The 16634-nt window shown below is 46.8% G+C and overlaps 1 protein-coding gene across 1 annotated transcript in view; it reads left to right on the forward strand.

Annotated features, from left to right (window-relative positions):
* Positions 1–16634, forward strand: part of Ext1 (exostosin glycosyltransferase 1) — a 265534-nt gene that overhangs the window by 240882 nt on the left and 8018 nt on the right. Inside the window, exons 5-9 of the mRNA XM_010619519.1 lie at positions 1204–1336; positions 3697–3815; positions 4811–4906; positions 9697–9786; positions 15339–15499. Of these exons, the coding sequence (XP_010617821.1) occupies positions 1204–1336; positions 3697–3815; positions 4811–4906; positions 9697–9786; positions 15339–15499 (599 nt within the window). The remainder of the gene's footprint in view (positions 1–1203; positions 1337–3696; positions 3816–4810; positions 4907–9696; positions 9787–15338; positions 15500–16634) is intronic.

Genomic DNA, 16634 nt, shown 5'->3' on the forward strand with positions numbered 1-16634 from the left:
GCTCTGAGTGAAAGAGAAAATGTAGAAATCACTGAAGTAAGGTATTGGTGCTTGCCTCAACTGCCTCCCTCCCTTCTTCTCTCTCACTAGGAAAATAAGCAGGATAAGGTGGGCAAAGATGTTTGTAGCTCACTGCTCCAGTCACCGTGTGAGAGGAGATCAGATGAGGGTGCCAATAACCCAGCGAGTAATAAAGCTCCATTTTCAATGGATTGTACTTAAAATCGCATTGCCTTAAATGGGGACCTGGAAAATGGTCCTGGGGATCGAACTCAGAGCCTCATCCCTGCTAAACACATGTTCTAGCACTGCACTTCACTCCCAGCCCCTAGGATTTTTTTTTTTTTTAGCACAAAAAAAATTTGCCAGAGACATAAAATTCTGCATCAAGTTAATTACTTGCCAAGTCATATCTTAATGAGTGGACGGTGTAATTACAAGAGTTTGGAAGTCAGAGAGAGAAAGCCCTGAAGTGGGCCAATCACATTGAACTGACAAGTGTTTCAGGAAGGGTGAACATTTGACTCTAAATGTAGAATTTAATGATCCAAAGAAGTCCAAAGAAACTAATGAACTAGCTTAACTGTTCTTAGTCTTCATATGCTGTGGTTGTTGTCCTACTATGTAGGATATTTTGAGAAATTATTGACTCACTATTTTTGGAGGTTGAAATACAGAAGGAATTTACTTCAGCCAGCCAGTACCCAAAGCATACACTTGACTTAGAAAGGAAAATGCAATATGCCAAGCCAAGAAACCTACCTCCTGATCTAAAGGAGCAAATCAAATCCTCGCCAGCCTCAGAAATGCGTCATGCGTTCGGTGTGTCCCGTTCTGTGTCTCCGTGGTCTACACTGGCGTCTCTGTGAAGTGGGACCACGTCTTGTGGATCCACTGCCACACGTTTCGCCCTCACATTCAAAAGAGTATGGACTCGCTGTGAGAGAAAGCAAGGGTGGAATTCGTGGTTAAACTAACGTTTACTTAGGAAATGTGACCACCGTCATCCATCTCTTCCTCACACCATTTTCCATGCGTATGTCGCTTCTCTCTGTCTTGCAGACATTTTTATGAGTGGAGGTCTGGGGGAGGTGTGATGGCTCACACTTTGAACGCCATCATCCCTCGAATTTGGATTAAGCAAGATCCCTATCTGATATCAACAGGGTCTCATCCTCAGCACATGCTGTTTTCCTTTTCTAGATTATTCAGGACAGAATATTCAAGCACATATCACGTAACAGTTTAATATGGAACAAACATCCTGGAGGACTGTTCGTACTACCACAGTATTCATCGTATCTGGGAGATTTTCCTTACTACTATGCTAATTTAGGTGAGTGACTTCCTTCCAGGGAGCTGCCTTTGTTTATCCTCAAGGTAGTGTCCAGAACTAAAGCCCTGTGATTTTTTTCTGTCCAATAGTGGGATCTTCCCAGCAGCCTGCATCGGAGATTACTTTCTGAGCCTTGTTGCTAATATCATATCGGGTTCAAGAATTACAGGCCCAACAGAACACTGGGAGGGGGAGAACGGTTTTTCCCATGAGCCGCTACTGGCTACATTTAATAGAGTTATTTCTTATTGTTAAATAGGTCCCCCAAATGGTGGATCACTTTGAACAAGACAGTGGGTTAGCTATACATACAAGTCTCATCGTATATAAAGTAGAATTAGAAGAGCTCTCCCTAATTTTTTTCCACAACCCCACTTTTCTCTTCTATACCAAGGAAAAACTGAATTACTAAGGGGAGAGGAGAAATAGCTAAGAATATATGAGAAGGCAAATAGATGCATTCTTTCGACCTTTATATTCCTCAAGTGCACTCTGCTAGTGCAACACGAGAAACAAGAAATGCACTTGAAATAAATAATTTCTGCTCTAAAGCAGTGTTGAATCACCATATGGGCACAAGGATGAAACTCTAGAAATGCCACTCTGCCCTTGCTGGGGCACTTAGGTATTTGGAGACCCAATCAGCTCATCCTGGACACCTCCCTCCAATCCAATCCGACCTTGAGAAACCTTGGAAGAGCAAAGCGTCTTTCAAGTTGATGTGGCAAAAGAACTCAACAGTTCCCTTTCTTTGCTATTGTTTAAAACCACCTTACCCTTTTTAACATTACACACGTCTAAGCCCAAAGCCAAGTTTAAAAAATAAAAGGTGGAGCTTAAATTTAATCTTGAGGTGTGAAATATCCCCTGGTGACCAAAAAAACAAAACACCTTTATTCTGAACCAAGCGTGTAAAGGGGACCACATGAAATTCAGCGAGCGATCCACTTTGGGTGATATATTTAGAGCTTAGTAGCTGTCCAGTGAAGGCAGTGACTAAGAATTTCCACATTTTTTTTTTGTATTTCTGCCATCTTTGTTTGGAGTTAGCACATTAGAGGTGTATAAACGATGCTTCTTAAATGACTGCAGAAAAATCTAAAAGCAGTGACTTGTTTCAGCTGCTCGAAAGGCAGTTAATTCCTCAGTCATATTTATTCTTCTTGCCCGAATGTGTAGTCAGTAGTGGGAAGGAAGCCCCTTTCTAGTGTATGGCTAAAGTGCTAATTGGACGATATAACCTTCTCTACAAATGATGTGTATAACCCTTTACCATGTGTAGTCCAGGTCTTACCTTTATCCCATCAATAGCAAAACTTAGCTCAAACGTCCCTGCACTCCCTCGTTCACATTTAAGCTACCAAAATGTCAAGATTAGTGAGTCCAAATTAATGAGAATTTAGAAGGCTCTTAGCTTGCTTCTACTTTCTTGGTGAGTTTTTAATAGGAGACTCATTGGGGGAAACCAACTCACTTCTCGTTGGTGGCAGTGGTTGTTTTGTGTGTTTATGGTCCTTTTCGGCCTAGGGCTTCTGAGTTACAGTGGGCAGGAGTCTGCATCACACACTTTTTGTCTCCGCTGTGTCACTGCTTTCCAAGGAGGAGATTTTTTGCAGTATGGAGACATTCTGATGGTGGTGGAGGTGCAGGTGGTGGTGGTGGTGGTAACCACCAGTGCAGACGGAGCACCTCTTATAATTCTTACTCACCCTAAATGCCTGTGTGCATTCACTTTTTACCCACTCAGTTTGGTACTGTTACTTGCAGCCCCATTTCACAGCTGTCGGAACACAAAGGGTCAAGGAATTACCCCAGCATCCCACAACCACCGAGCAGCAGATCTAAGATTTAAACCTAGACAGTGAGGCTCCGGAAGCTGGTTCTTTTAACTTTTCCCACTTGCTAGTCATTAAGTCATTATTTGAAATACTGTTACTCAGGCCAAACCCCTAATTGCGTGATTAAGAATCAGATATGTGCAAAAGGCCTAAGAGAAATAGCCCATTGATGTCAACTTGCATTGGATGCAAGTGATAGAATAAAGCCTTCCTTGAGAGCAGGAGTGTGGGTGTGGGTGTGGACACTGGGTACCTAAACGGCCACGGGGAGATCGAAGAAGTGGCTGCAAGGGTGGCAGAGGCCAGCCAAGCAAGAGCCCAGACGTACACTTGGACCTGCAATGCACCCGTGGTGGAGTAGCACCTTTTCACCTTGTTCCTGTACTGTCGGGACACAAGAGCGAAGGGAAATGAGCCAGAAGGGGCCCTTAGCTCTAAGCTGAAGCAGTGGAGCAGGAAGGAGTCATTTTCTAAGTCGTGTTTTCGCGAGTCCATCAGGCTTCCTCTCGCTTGCTGTTCCAGGTTTAAAGCCCCCCTCCAAATTCACTGCAGTCATCCATGCGGTCACCCCCCTTGTCTCTCAGTCCCAGCCAGTGTTGAAGCTGCTCGTAGCTGCAGCCAAGTCTCAGTACTGCGCCCAGGTGAGTGCACCTGTCCCCTCCCCACCCTGCACAGCACCTGGCTCCCGGTTACCCCTCGTCTTACCAAAACCTCGTTAAGCTTTCCACCCACTTAGAGGAAGGGAAAGCGGTCCCGGCACCGGGTTAGTCACAGAGAGACGCTGCACTGTGTGAAGCCGACACACACACATTTTCTCTGAAGAATAGACAAGCACATCGTTTGTCTCTCACATGCTAGGGTGATAAAGTAACATCTGAAAGGCCATTGGAGGAACCACCGAACACTTAAGTTTCAAGAGAAGCAACAGACTTGGTGTCAGGAGGAATCAGCCTTCCTCTCACGGCCACCTTTACTGGTTCTAACATTGGGTGTGGATGTCTATGATAACGATATTTTCCAAATCAGTATCACTCCCGTACTCCCAACAGTGGTTTTTCTCACTTGTGGAATCAGTGTAGACAAGGTTTACAAACTAGGAAAGAATCAAATCATGTTGAAGTGTGTATTTTTTTTAACTAAATGCCTTTATTGGAAATTATAAAGTCACATAAAATCAGCAGCCATTCTGGAAAATCCAAAACATGAGCTCATCCTAGTTTTTTCTTGAATTTTTTTATTTCTCCCACATTGCCTGGTGTAGTGCAAGCTCGGAGCAGCTGTTCAGATGTTTGGTGTGCATTTTTACTTAGCTTGATCAGAGTTATGCATCATCGTAAGGGATAGGAATTTAGAAAGCCACTTTATTAAGCTCCAGCAACCTTGAAGTTGCTTCATGTTCCTCTAGCTTTCCCTTAGCCCCTGGACACAAATTTTAGGTTGTCCTTCCGACCCCACCCCCTGGTGCTGAAGGTTGTTTGGGAATGGGTGCCCTTTAAAATTCAGTTTTATTGTCTGCCGTTTTGCCTTGCTGAGAGCTCCAGCTGCCTCCTTTTTCTCTCTGTTCTAAAACGAGACTGGATTGGAGGCTGACATAGATACACTGAGACTGCTGTGTAACGACCCCTGTCCCTTTCAGATCATAGTCCTCTGGAATTGTGACAAGCCCCTCCCAGCCAAACACCGCTGGCCTGCCACTGCCGTGCCTGTCATCGTCATTGAAGGAGAGAGCAAGGTAGGCCTGTGGGGACCCAGCTGTGCAACCGGCAAGAGCTCTGAGTCTGCAGGGGTCCCTCAGGGGTTGGCCCTAGAAGTCTTCGTGCTGTCCCGGCCTGTGTTTTCTAAAACTGTGCATCTGAACTCAGAACATCCTCTGCTTTGACAGCCATGGGCCTTCACATCAGCAAAACCCGGATCTTGGGGTGAACCCTTTGTCAGCTTTCGACTCTGTGTCTATTCGTAAATTCTCGAAGCCTGGCTTTCCTCAGCACAGAGTGCAGGGAAGATTGCCTCCATCATAGGGTTAAATGAACTCAGAGTCTGGCAGTGGTAATCTTCCCATAGATGCTGAGGGTCGGGGTAAGGCAGTTGCTGGTGGTGATACACAAGCTTCGCTTAGCTGGTTGATGCAGATGAGTTGTGTCTTCAAGAATAGTAGTCTTTCTTTGCATTTACCTAAAAAGGGACATTTTCACCCTGATTTTGTTTTGATTTCTCCTTCCAAAGAATCTCATTAATTCTGCTGGCCTGGGCTTCTGTTTTCCAATCCACTCTGCCTAGAAGTAAATAATCTCCTGATCACCTTGTGGCTCTTCGGGACGCTGTCTCCTGAGGTTTAGATTGATGTTTGAAACCACGCGGGATGTGGTTCAAGCCAGCCTTCCGGTGCTCTCTCGTGGCTTTTCCCTACAGACACTGTTTACACTCATCTCAACTGCCCTGTGGTCTTCCTACCTCTTACGTTTCTCTTCCCATTTGCCGTAGGTCTTTCCACGCCCCCTCAGTTCGTCTCTTCCAGAATTCCTCTGTATACTGTGCCTTAGTCAGTTTCCTCATTGCCGAGACGCAATACCCAACGGCCACGACTTGAAGGAGGAGGGGTCCATTTGGGCTCAAGGTTTTAGTCCGTGCTTGACTGGTTCCAAGGCAGATGTGCTATAGGGGAAGGGCCTGGGCAGAGAAAAGCTGCTCATCTCGTGGCAGCCAGGAAGCAGGGAGAGAAGGAAGGAACAGGGAGGGAGTTATAATACCAGCCACACACCCAGTGACTCACGCTGCCGGCCAAGCTCCACCTCCTGGCAGCACGTACGACTGAGCTCATCGGTGTGCACCCTCCACACGCTCTGGGTCTGTACCGAAACATTTTTAAACTCCTGCTCACCCACTAATTTCTCCTTGAACTTTCTTCCCCTATTGGCTGCCAGAGGTGAGCTCATTTCTCAAGTTTCTGCTTGTTGTTTTCTTCTAATCTGCCCCACTGTGAAGCAGTCAGTAGCTACTAATTGAAATTGAGATCGGTGAAACAGTGTTGTCTAAGTGACTAACTTTGTGAGTCTCCGAAGGATTAGTCACTAGAAACTGACTCCCAGCAGGTGAAACGTCCTTGAGCCAGAATGACAAATAGAGATTTTTAGGTCAAACCATTTGAAGTCATCATTTGAGTCAACAAAAGAAGCAGAGTCCTGTGATCGATGTAATGCAGCGAGAACCGTGATGGCCACATGGACCAGTGACCGGCGCATTATGTGTTCAGTTCCCTTCCTTGCATCTGCTATGCACTGGACACTGTGTATCAGGCCTGGACCCTGGGGAGCACACCAGAAAGACTCACTGCATTCACGGAGCGGCTGTGCTTGGGCAGCATCTGTGGAGAGGAGGTGCTTCTTCGCGGCATGGGTCTTTCTTACCCACGTGGCTCCATCTCACCATAGGCCTTGGTTTCAGGAAAGCAACTGGCACACAAGACTCCTCTGTCCATCTCCCCTGGCCAGCAGCCTGCGCAGGAAGACAGTGTTCTGTTCGCCACGCCTGAAGGCCGGCTGGGGCTCAGGTGGACGCAGGCAACTTTGGACTTTGACTTTCTTTGGATTTTCTGCTTTCTGGGGTGACCCGATCTTCATATTGAGTAGATGTGACTTTGCCCTTTAACTTTAGGTGGTTTCATATTTTCATGCTCTGATCATTGGTGCATCTCCTACTTTCACTTTCAGTGAAAAGAAACTACCAACTACTTTCTTTGTAGAATGGAGTGAGAGTAAGAGGACTTTGCTCATGGAGGTCTCTGAGGGGATACTGCAGCTTCTCCCAGTCAGATTTCCACCTGGTCTCCTGGCAGTGTGGCTGCCATTTTCCGGGGGCCGTGTGTTTCCATGCCTTCTGCCCGACTCTCGGGGCCCTGGGGTTGTCCCTTCTAGCGAAACATCTGAACTCCCATCTTGCTTCGGGCTCCGAGTTCCGGGGCCCTGGGCTAAGACAGAGGCTTATGTTGTAAGTTAAATGAGATCCGACATACAAGGTGGTAAACTTACCCCAGTGCCTCTTACACGCGCTCCAAGGCTCCCATTAATGTCGGTGGTTTTCCTGAGACACTGTAACGGCATAACTTGTACTGTGGGCACTAGGATCCAACTTACTTCTGTGTGACCTAGAGTGAGTTACTCAATCCCTGTGCTTTAGTCCCTCCTGGATCAATGGAAAAAAGGGATCATTGTAACTAACACATGAGGTTGCTAGGAAAGCCAAACAGCATGATCCACTATATACAGATGTGCTGGGAACCTGGGGAATATGACCAGCTCCAAGATGCTGACTACTGTTGTACTTGGTGTAATTATTATCTGTGTGCTTTACTTATCTTTCCTGCTAGACAATAAATTTCTTGAGCCTTGGTCATTTGCTAGTTGTTTGGTCGTTCAGAAAGAGTTGGGCTGTCATAGGGTAGCTGAATATTTCTTAAATGAGCAGAGAAACCCCGATTTACGCAGATCGCCCCCTGTGTGTGCTTTGGTTCTCCTCACTTAATCCTTTCAAGGAGGTGGCTGAGGCAGAGTATTGCTAAGAAAGCCTCCGGTTTCGGTGGGGGATTTGGAAGTGGCTGGCTGAGGCACTGGTGGCCTGTCTGTTGATGAAGTGGGTTCACAGAAAGGCAAGCACTCCCTGGAAAGCCAGCAGTTGGACCAGATGGTGGGGAAGAAGCCTTGTGTCCTCCTCATACTCCATCTTAAAATCTCCGTGCCTCACTTGCAGTTTAAAATTGATGCATGCACTGCTTTGGCTGCAGAGTTCTGTTTTGAATTTATAGGCCTTGTCTTCGCAGTTTTCCCCCATAGGCTTAACAAGGGAAAGGTCAGGGCATTGCTAAGCTGGCAGCTAATGGTTTTTGCGTTCCTTGGTGGACATGTAAACAGCACCAGGAGAATCGCTTCAGGCTGAGATTTCCCAGTGCTGTATTTATGGGGCTGCTAATCGCTTTGCGTTTTATTTTATTTTGAAAGCCCGAAAAAGATTTCTTTTTTTAGGAAAAAGAAACCCAGTTGACAGGTGTGTAGCAGCAGTCCTGCAGCCTTTTGTGCAGCAGGTGCATCCCTGGGGCCCCAAGGTGGGTTCACCTGGCTGCTTTCCATTCTTTACTGTCTGAAGACCTCCAGTCGCTTCACAGGCACAGGGCCGAACAGGAGCCCAGGCCTGCCCAGCATTGGTACAGGTTGGGCTTCTTAAGGTGCTCGGATTTGTAAGAGTGGCCCCCTGGCTCCCAGTTAACTGCCCCCCTCTTCCCTTTGCCTTTACCTCCAGCACTCAACTGCTTCATCCCCTGCCTTGGGGCCTTCACAGTGGATGGCCAGTGTGCCTTGCCCGTAGGGTCTCCCCATGTGCAGTCAGGGCCTGGGGGTTTAGGTGCACAGGGATGAGATCTCAGTTCCATCTCGAGGATGAACTCAACGTTTCTATGCCCGTTTTCCCTTTATAAAGTGGTTTGTCCTATACATGTAATGGGACAGTGTGTCCGGAGACTTGGCACATTTCCTGGCCCACCCTAAATAATCCAGAGGTATAAGTCTGTAAGGCATCCACACAAAGTGAGCTGTGACCATCGTAGAGTGGCCTTTCAGCTCCCGTTTTCCCAGATCATCCCCAAAGCATCACACACACACACACACACACACACACACACACACACACATCTCACCATGCCTAACTCTGGAATTGCCCCACATTTATTCAAATACCACCTTCAGAAATTTCCTAAGTCTGTGAGCTCCCTGTGCTGCTATTTATTTAAATTCCTAAAGTGCAAAGTAACTTACTTTTCATTTTAATGTGCCATACTCTTTTTTTGTTTTTGTTTTTTGTACTGGGAATCGAACTCGGGTCCTTGCACTTGCAAGGCAGGTAACAGAACCACTGAGCTAAATCCCTGGCCCTTACTTTTCATTTTAATAAAATCATTTGAACCTCCCTTCTGATGACCTTGCGGTATAGCTGCCGTGCAGATGTGTGTGTTCTTCGTGATCCGGACTGAAGGGACCATGTGTTCCAGAGCAGAAATGCTGGCGCCCCTGCCCTAGGGGGTGGCCATGCTTGGAGTCCAGTCTCTTCCACTCTGCTGCCCCGTGGGCAGTGGTTTTCTCTTCCAGCTCGGGCACCTGCGGAGGCCCTGTCTACTCGGTGACTTTCTACCCATCGAGGCCTTCTGTGTCACTTCTCCTGGAAAGCCTCCTCCTCTTCCTGGCTGCTCGGGCCTCTCCACTCTCAGCATCTTTTCCTTTCAGGCTAGAACTGGCCATCTACTTGCAGGCTCTGCAGACTTCCAGTCCCTCACAGACAGGGCACGCATCTCACTCGCCTTTGACCAGCAGGGGCTGGGGCAGATGGATGCACTGAAGAACAGTTCTGAGCCAATGAGTCGCCCTCCGGTGTTGGTGTAGAACATTCTTGGTGGAGGTCAGGACGGGGAACCCTCCTGAAAACAGGACTCTCACGTGACCTCTTTCCCCCTTTCTCCCCACTGCATTCTGCCCGCCCCAGGTGATGAGCAGCCGCTTCCTGCCCTATGACAACATCGTCACAGACGCTGTGCTCAGCCTGGACGAGGACACTGTGCTTTCAACGACCGAGGTGAGAACCCCCTGAGAAGCGGGCTCTTCCGGCAGGGGCCCCGGCCCCAAGGTGGTCTCTTGTGCTTGCCATGGTGGTGGAAGGCAAAGACACTTTTCAAAACTTCCTGCAGAATCGGCGCTAATGAGCTGGATTCCGGGTGGCACCTTGCCATTGCCTTGGGGAGGACACGGTTCCCTTTGTTTCTTTGCTAATTGATTCCTCATCTACACAACACCCTCCCTGGTTTGTTTTTAGCCAGCACAGCCGTGGGCAGCTGGGCAGAACCGAGGGGGAGAGGGTCTTGCTCACCGTTATCCTAAATGTTCAGCCCAGCACAGGCGCTCCCTCCTTCCCCGTCGCCCTGGTGCTGTTTCTGGCGAGGCTCTGGAGAGCGTTCTGGTTCTGTGTTCATGTGCAGTCCTCGTTTCCCCCACGTAAATAAGAGCAGACAGCCACCCCTCAAGGCGGCCATAGAGACCCCTGCTCGTTGGAGTGTTGAGGCATGAGGGCCAAATAAGATTGCCTGAAGAATATGTGTAAAGAGAGAGACTTGGGCAGAGAGAGGCAGATGTGATAGGAAACTAAATTTTATAGCCCGATTGAGTGTTGATGTGTAAAGTCATAGATGAGATCAAAGGCCACTGTGTACAAATGTGTATCAGAAATACGTTAGTAACAGTAGCTGCTTTCAGAGGCATGGAATCTTAACCATTTATCCTTTCCCCCTCATTTGCTTTTTCTTTTTATTCATAATAATTTTCCATTGAGCTGAAACCTTGGCCCTTCCCAGCACTTACTTTCCTAGCCCCAGTCTGGTTCCAGCAGTGGAACTAGATGTCGCCCTTGGCTGGACAGTTCGACATCTCTTCCTTGAAATTCCGTGGCCGCCTCTGATGTCCATCAGGTAGAGCTGAACAGAATTATGTACGAGGTAGCCTAAAGGACCTGAGGACCGAGTGTCCTCAGCCTTGCCCGGTGGAAATATTTTCTGTGTTGTCCAAGCTCTGTAAATACTTGCTGAGTGGTGTGGAGCAGGTGCTGTGCGGATGAAGGGTGAACACAGCCACTTGTGTCACTGGGAGGAAGGGCTGTTGCAGAGAAAACACTCTTAACGCTCAGCGGGCTTTGGAAACAGCTATGAAACACAGGGCAGGGACACCCCAGCCTGTGTTCTGCTGCTGCTTCCTCTGAGGGACGCTGGCATGGTCATTCAGCAAGTATTTTGGAGAGATTTCTCTGTTCCGGACTGCATGCCAGGTTCTTTGGTTATAGTTCCTGCCTGCATCTGTCGAAGTCCTGGCATCAAGCACAATTCAAATCAGATGATGCAAATGGAAGGCCCAGGGATTGCTCAGGGAGGGCTTAGTGATGCCACCTGCGGTGGTGAGGCACCTGGTGGAGCAAGAGCAGAAAGCAAGTTCTGCCCCTAGGCTGGAAGGAAGTGGAGAAGGAATCGTGTTGCCAAAGTCCCTGAGATGCAAGTAAGAGGGAACCAGGCCTGCTTGCAAGAGCCATGTTCGGGGAGAAGCAGAGCTGCTGCCAGAACTCTCATGCAGAAGTAGGAAGGAGGCAGGGAAGGGGTATCCCAACTTTTCCTCCTTTCATTCCCTTGCTGATGACTCCTGTTGGCCTAACTTGGCCAAACACCAGCCACCAGTGCTGTTCAGTCCACCCAGGAGTCTGTCATCCTGGAGCACAAAACACAGGGCAAGGGGAGTAGAGAATGCACCTCCAAAGACAAAGACAGGAAGTAGTGTGGAGCCAGGTGGAACAAACGGTCCGATCTCGTCCAGCACGTGCCCTGCTCACCATCCTGTGACCCAGAGTCCTGATTCCTCTTACATCTTCTCCTGGGCACACAGCAATTAGTCTTGTTCTGGGGTTTGTTTTTCCATGTCTCACGGTGTAATAACATTCAGATGCTGTGATAGATCTTCGTGCTGGTGGATTTCCTTTCAAAGAATAGCAATTCCAACCCCTTGGTGCATGCTGGGAGGAACATGTGTTGTATGTGAAGTAATTAGAAGTTAACGTGGGTTGAAAATGATATGTAAATTTCAGAGGCTGGCGGTCTGGTTTGCTTCTGCCTGCTGCTAGGTAGGATGGATGTGTTGCCTAAAAGGGTTGTGGCAAGGATTTCGCTTCTCTTTTTCTAGGTGAGTAGATAGATGCTGTTTCTGTTCAGGGTTTTTAGGGTGTGTACATGTCCTCTGCAGCATTAAGGATAGGTTTTCCAGCAACATCCCATAAAGGAATTAGACATAGTTGCTTTATAGTTATTTACATTTATGTGGGTTGCCGCAAAGCCTCAAAAGGAAACAGATGTTGATTTTTAAGAGAACAGGCCATGAGCTGACCTTTGCCTTCTCTGATGTGTTAGTGATCTTCATGAAAGCAGAGCTATCACAAGAATCATAGTTTTATCTGGATTTACTTTTGAGTTTCTTTGAAAGGACTTGAAATAGCTCTGAGACAATAAGAAATCCGTGTGATGAAAACACCCCGCTGGATTCTACAGTGGTTGCCATGCATGCGTTTCCTTTCCAAAGAATGATGGAGAAGACTGCTGACCGCTGGGCAGTTTCTTTGACAGCAGCCTTAGCATGGCAGGTCCGAGCTGACTTAGCTTTGGTTTTCTGGCCAACGCCGTGCACTCCCCTGCTGTCTTTGAATCTGCAGGTGCCTCATTGCCCACCGAGTTTGCTTGGTGTGTGTGTTGTTCGCCCGACTCCTCCTGGTCCCCCGAAAGGTGTGGTCTTGGAGAATGAACCGGAATAAATCTTTCTGATTTGGAGACAGGACGGCAGGTTAGAGTTTTGCAAAGACAGAGGATGTCGTCGAGTTTTATCATGAGGAGTCGCACCATCATGGAAGCGAGGAATGCTGGGTGCTGTGGTCCAGCTGGTCTGCTGGCCTTGGAACCAGAGGGGCTGTGCTCACATCCAGCCGAGTAGTGAAGTTCTTCCTCCTCCCTCTTCGTTCTAGTCTGTCCCTCCCCGGGTGGAATGCGACCACCCAAGTTGGAAGGACCCAAGTTGGAAGGTCCTCACCGGCACAGGCACCAAATTGGTCTTTCATAACAATGTAAATGTTTGGCTATTTACAAAATAGATTGACTTCTAACTAAGACTAAAGAATTGAGTGGTAAAAGAAAGGGCCTTTAAAAATCACCCCAGCCAGTTTCCTGGAACATGAGTTGTATATATCAGATAGTTTTCCGTGGCTCATTACGAGCATGTTTTATTTAACAATTATGGTTTTACTTTAATGATTGTTAGAAAATAATACAGCCAGTAATCATTCTTAGGATTTCAATGAGATCTTTTATTTTATTTTTTTACCTAGGAGGAAGCCAATTAAAATGTAGCCAATTTAAAGCAAAATATTTAAGCAGTATTTTAAGTAGTAAAATATGTGGTACAGGAATGTGGCAAAAGCCTTGGGAAATATTGATCTAGGCTTATTTGTTCCATCTTTTTAAAATTGAGGTAAAATTCATGTGACATAAATTAACCACAGGAAGATGTACAACTCAGTGGGATTTAGTTCGTTGACAGTATTGTTGTCTGGTCATTGTGACCTGTCTTTTTTTGTTTTGTTTTGTTTATTTGTTTGAGACAGGGTCTTGCTATGTAAGTGAGTCTTGGCCTCAAACCCACAGCCATCCTCCTGCCTCAGCCTCTTGAGTGCTGGAGTTACAGGCCTGTGCCTGTATACCCAGCTTTGTCTCTCTCTTCTTCCAGAACATTTTTACTATCCATCAAGAAAAGCCAGTACCTGTTAGAGTCTCTCCCAGCATTTGACAACTGCTGCTGTTTTCTGTCTTGTGACAAACATAAAGTCATATGCTGTGTGACAATTCACCTAGTGTGTTTTTGAGGTTCACCCATGTTGTGGCACCTGTCAGTTCTTTGTTCCTTTTTATGGCTGAATATATGGTCACATTCATCAGTCAGCAGAATTTTGAATCTCTTGACAGTAAGATCTTGGTTTAGCATCCGTCTGTCCCTCAACTGCTGTCACAGTGCTGGGACTTACACTATTTGCATTGTAAATGAAATTTCCATTTGTGCTGCTTCTCAGGAAGAGACAGAACAAAGGTTACAGGGTGCATTGTGGCCTCGGAAGAGATACATTGCTTTCAACACTGTAGCAAGAGCACCAGAGAGAGGTTAGAATACTGTACAGCCTGAAATGAAACCAGATTACCTGAGCCTGAAGCTGGGCTCTGCCACTAGCTGGCTTGTGTGAATTCCTTGGTCCTCAGCTCGCTCGTGTATCTGTTTTCCTTTCTGTAAACGAATACCTTCCAGGGCCACTGTGAGGATGAAATGGGTTAGGAAAGTGCCTGTCAGCGTGGCTGCTGCGTTTAAGCGGCAGGTGTCATCAGCATGACATGATTGTTTGCTGTTACTATTTTGGTATTTTTATTTTCTGTTTATTTTTTATTTATGACTCATCAAACAATCATGCGAAGTCAGAAGTGAGCTTACAGACTTGAAAACACAGCATTTGTTAAGCTTATGTGCTCATTTCCAGCAGGTTCAAGGGCACCGTGTTTGGTTTTCTTACGAGCACTGGAAAGTTACTCAGCTGGCTTCTGTAATCCTGTCGCTTCACCTGGCCTTATCTCTACCTATTCTTAGTGACTGTTCTGTGGAGGCTTTTTCTAGATTTCCCTGGTTCTGTGTGCGTCTTTGAACCTGAGAACCCTGAATTCTGTTTGCTTTGGGAAATCCACTCTGCCTTCCTGTTAAAACTTGTGTTCTTTTTAATTTTTTAAAATTTAATTTTACTAGTAAAATTTCTTTTTTCTATTTTTTTTCGAGAGTTTTAAAATTTTTTATTTATATTAGCCCATGTTTGCAGTGCATAATGATCGCCTTCATTGTGGGGAGTTGGTACATGCATATAACACATCTTATTTCGTTTTTCTTCCCACTCCTTCTGTCTCTTGATCTCCTTTTACAAGAGGTCTGTCTTCCTGTTTTCTATCATCTATCTTTTTCTTGACTCCTATTTATTTATACTTTGGGTTTCTCATACAAGAGAGGCTAGGCAACTTGTAAGCGTGTGTGTCTGGTTATGTCACTTAACAGTATGGCTGTTCTCTTTCAAAAAAGAAAATCTTTGCCTTTTCTCTTAAGATGGCAAATCTTGATCTCGTAAGGTGATGCTTTAGTTTGTATCCCATCGGCTGAGGGACAGGCTGGCCATGATGCTGTGTCCAGGGAATGTGCTCTCACGGATAAGCTCGTGTATCTGTACCTCTCGCGGATCAGTAGTCACGCGAACCACAAGGGGTAGGGGAAGAAACACATCAGCAAACTCTTTTCCCCTTTTCTTTCATTTCAGCACTGGTCTCAAGTTTCTTTCACAGAAAACATTAAAGTGTGCATAATTATGGGGCAAAATGTCAAGCAGTCAGTTTAATTTGCTGATGAATACATGGAATTAATGTTTCAAAACAGCCCCAGGATTTCACATGATGAATTAGCAGGGGAAAGGTAATGTTTTGTTGACATTTGTTAGCACTGATGATTGCTTGTTTGGCTGTGTTCTGCCTGCAGGTGGATTTCGCCTTCACCGTGTGGCAGAGCTTCCCCGAGAGGATCGTAGGGTACCCTGCGCGGAGCCACTTCTGGGATAACTCCAAGGAGCGCTGGGGCTACACGTCCAAGTGGACAAACGACTACTCCATGGTGTTGACAGGAGCTGCTATTTACCACAAGTGAGGAGTTCACACATCTTCTTTTGAGATTTTATGGAGCTCTTAATTCCTGGCACTTGCATGTGTAGAAACTCAGGTCAACTCTTGCTAACAGCACTCGTTAACGGTATCCCTGCTTAAGTTCTGTTGATGAGGCAAACACAGGTTTTTTTTACACCGGTGAAACTTCTTGGCTTATCGCATTTCCAGAAATCATGGCAGAGTAGCATTTTCAGTTAAACTGAAGGCTGAAGAGACGCTCCAGGCTATACTAAGTAACTGAATATTGAGGATAACCATAATAAATAAAAGTAAATATGGTATTTAATTGACTAGCCCTGGTCACTGTGGTGAGTGCTTGGAATCCACCGATGGGCACAGGAGAACAAATGTGCTTGTAGTGTAACAAAGGAAGACAATATACGTCGTGGTGACGTAGGATGATAGGAAGGCGAGTGAAAAGGCAAAGTAGAGACAAGCAGGAGTCGTGGCAGAAGCGGGGCAGGTTGGCTGCCTCACTGAGCAGGGACGATGTGAGCAGAGATGTGAAGGAAGAAAAGTGAGCCAAGATGGTCTGGTACCGGGACAGCTGGTACACTGTTCGGAGAGACGCAGCGGGAACATTGAGGAGGGTAATGAGGCGAGAGAGGCGTGGCTGAGGGAAGTCACAGAGGTCTGTGAGCCCAGGAGCAGGACTCGACGCTTCCTCGGTGTGACCTGGGGGACACCACAGGGATTTGGCTTCTGCTTCTAGCACCCGCTCCAGATGCCGTGTGGAGAATGGGCCATCAGGAACAAGGGTAACTGGCGTTTTCTAGGTAGAAGTTGATGGAGCCTGGGACCAGGAAGTGAGTGGTAGAAATGGTTTGTAGTGACCAGACGGTGGGCGTATTTTGAAGGTGTCAGCGTGATATCCTTACAGACCGGGAGCCGAATCACATGACTGCCATGTTTTTTGACCCGATAGGTGGAAGGATCGAGTAGACATCAATAGGGCTAAAGAAAGCTATGGGTGGAATAAGTGTGGCAGAAGATGCAGTTTCATCTTGAGCATGTTAGGTGTCCAAAGAGTGTGCTGAAGTCATGGATGGAGACACAACTTGCACACTCCTTGGCAGGCTTTCTGTCTTGAAAGGCAGCAGACTGGTGTAAGACT

The sequence above is a fragment of the Fukomys damarensis genome, unplaced genomic scaffold (assembly GCF_012274545.1).
Source record: "Fukomys damarensis isolate Sample0158 unplaced genomic scaffold, DMR_v1.0_HiC HiC_scaffold_5, whole genome shotgun sequence".
NCBI lineage: Eukaryota > Metazoa > Chordata > Mammalia > Rodentia > Bathyergidae > Fukomys > Fukomys damarensis.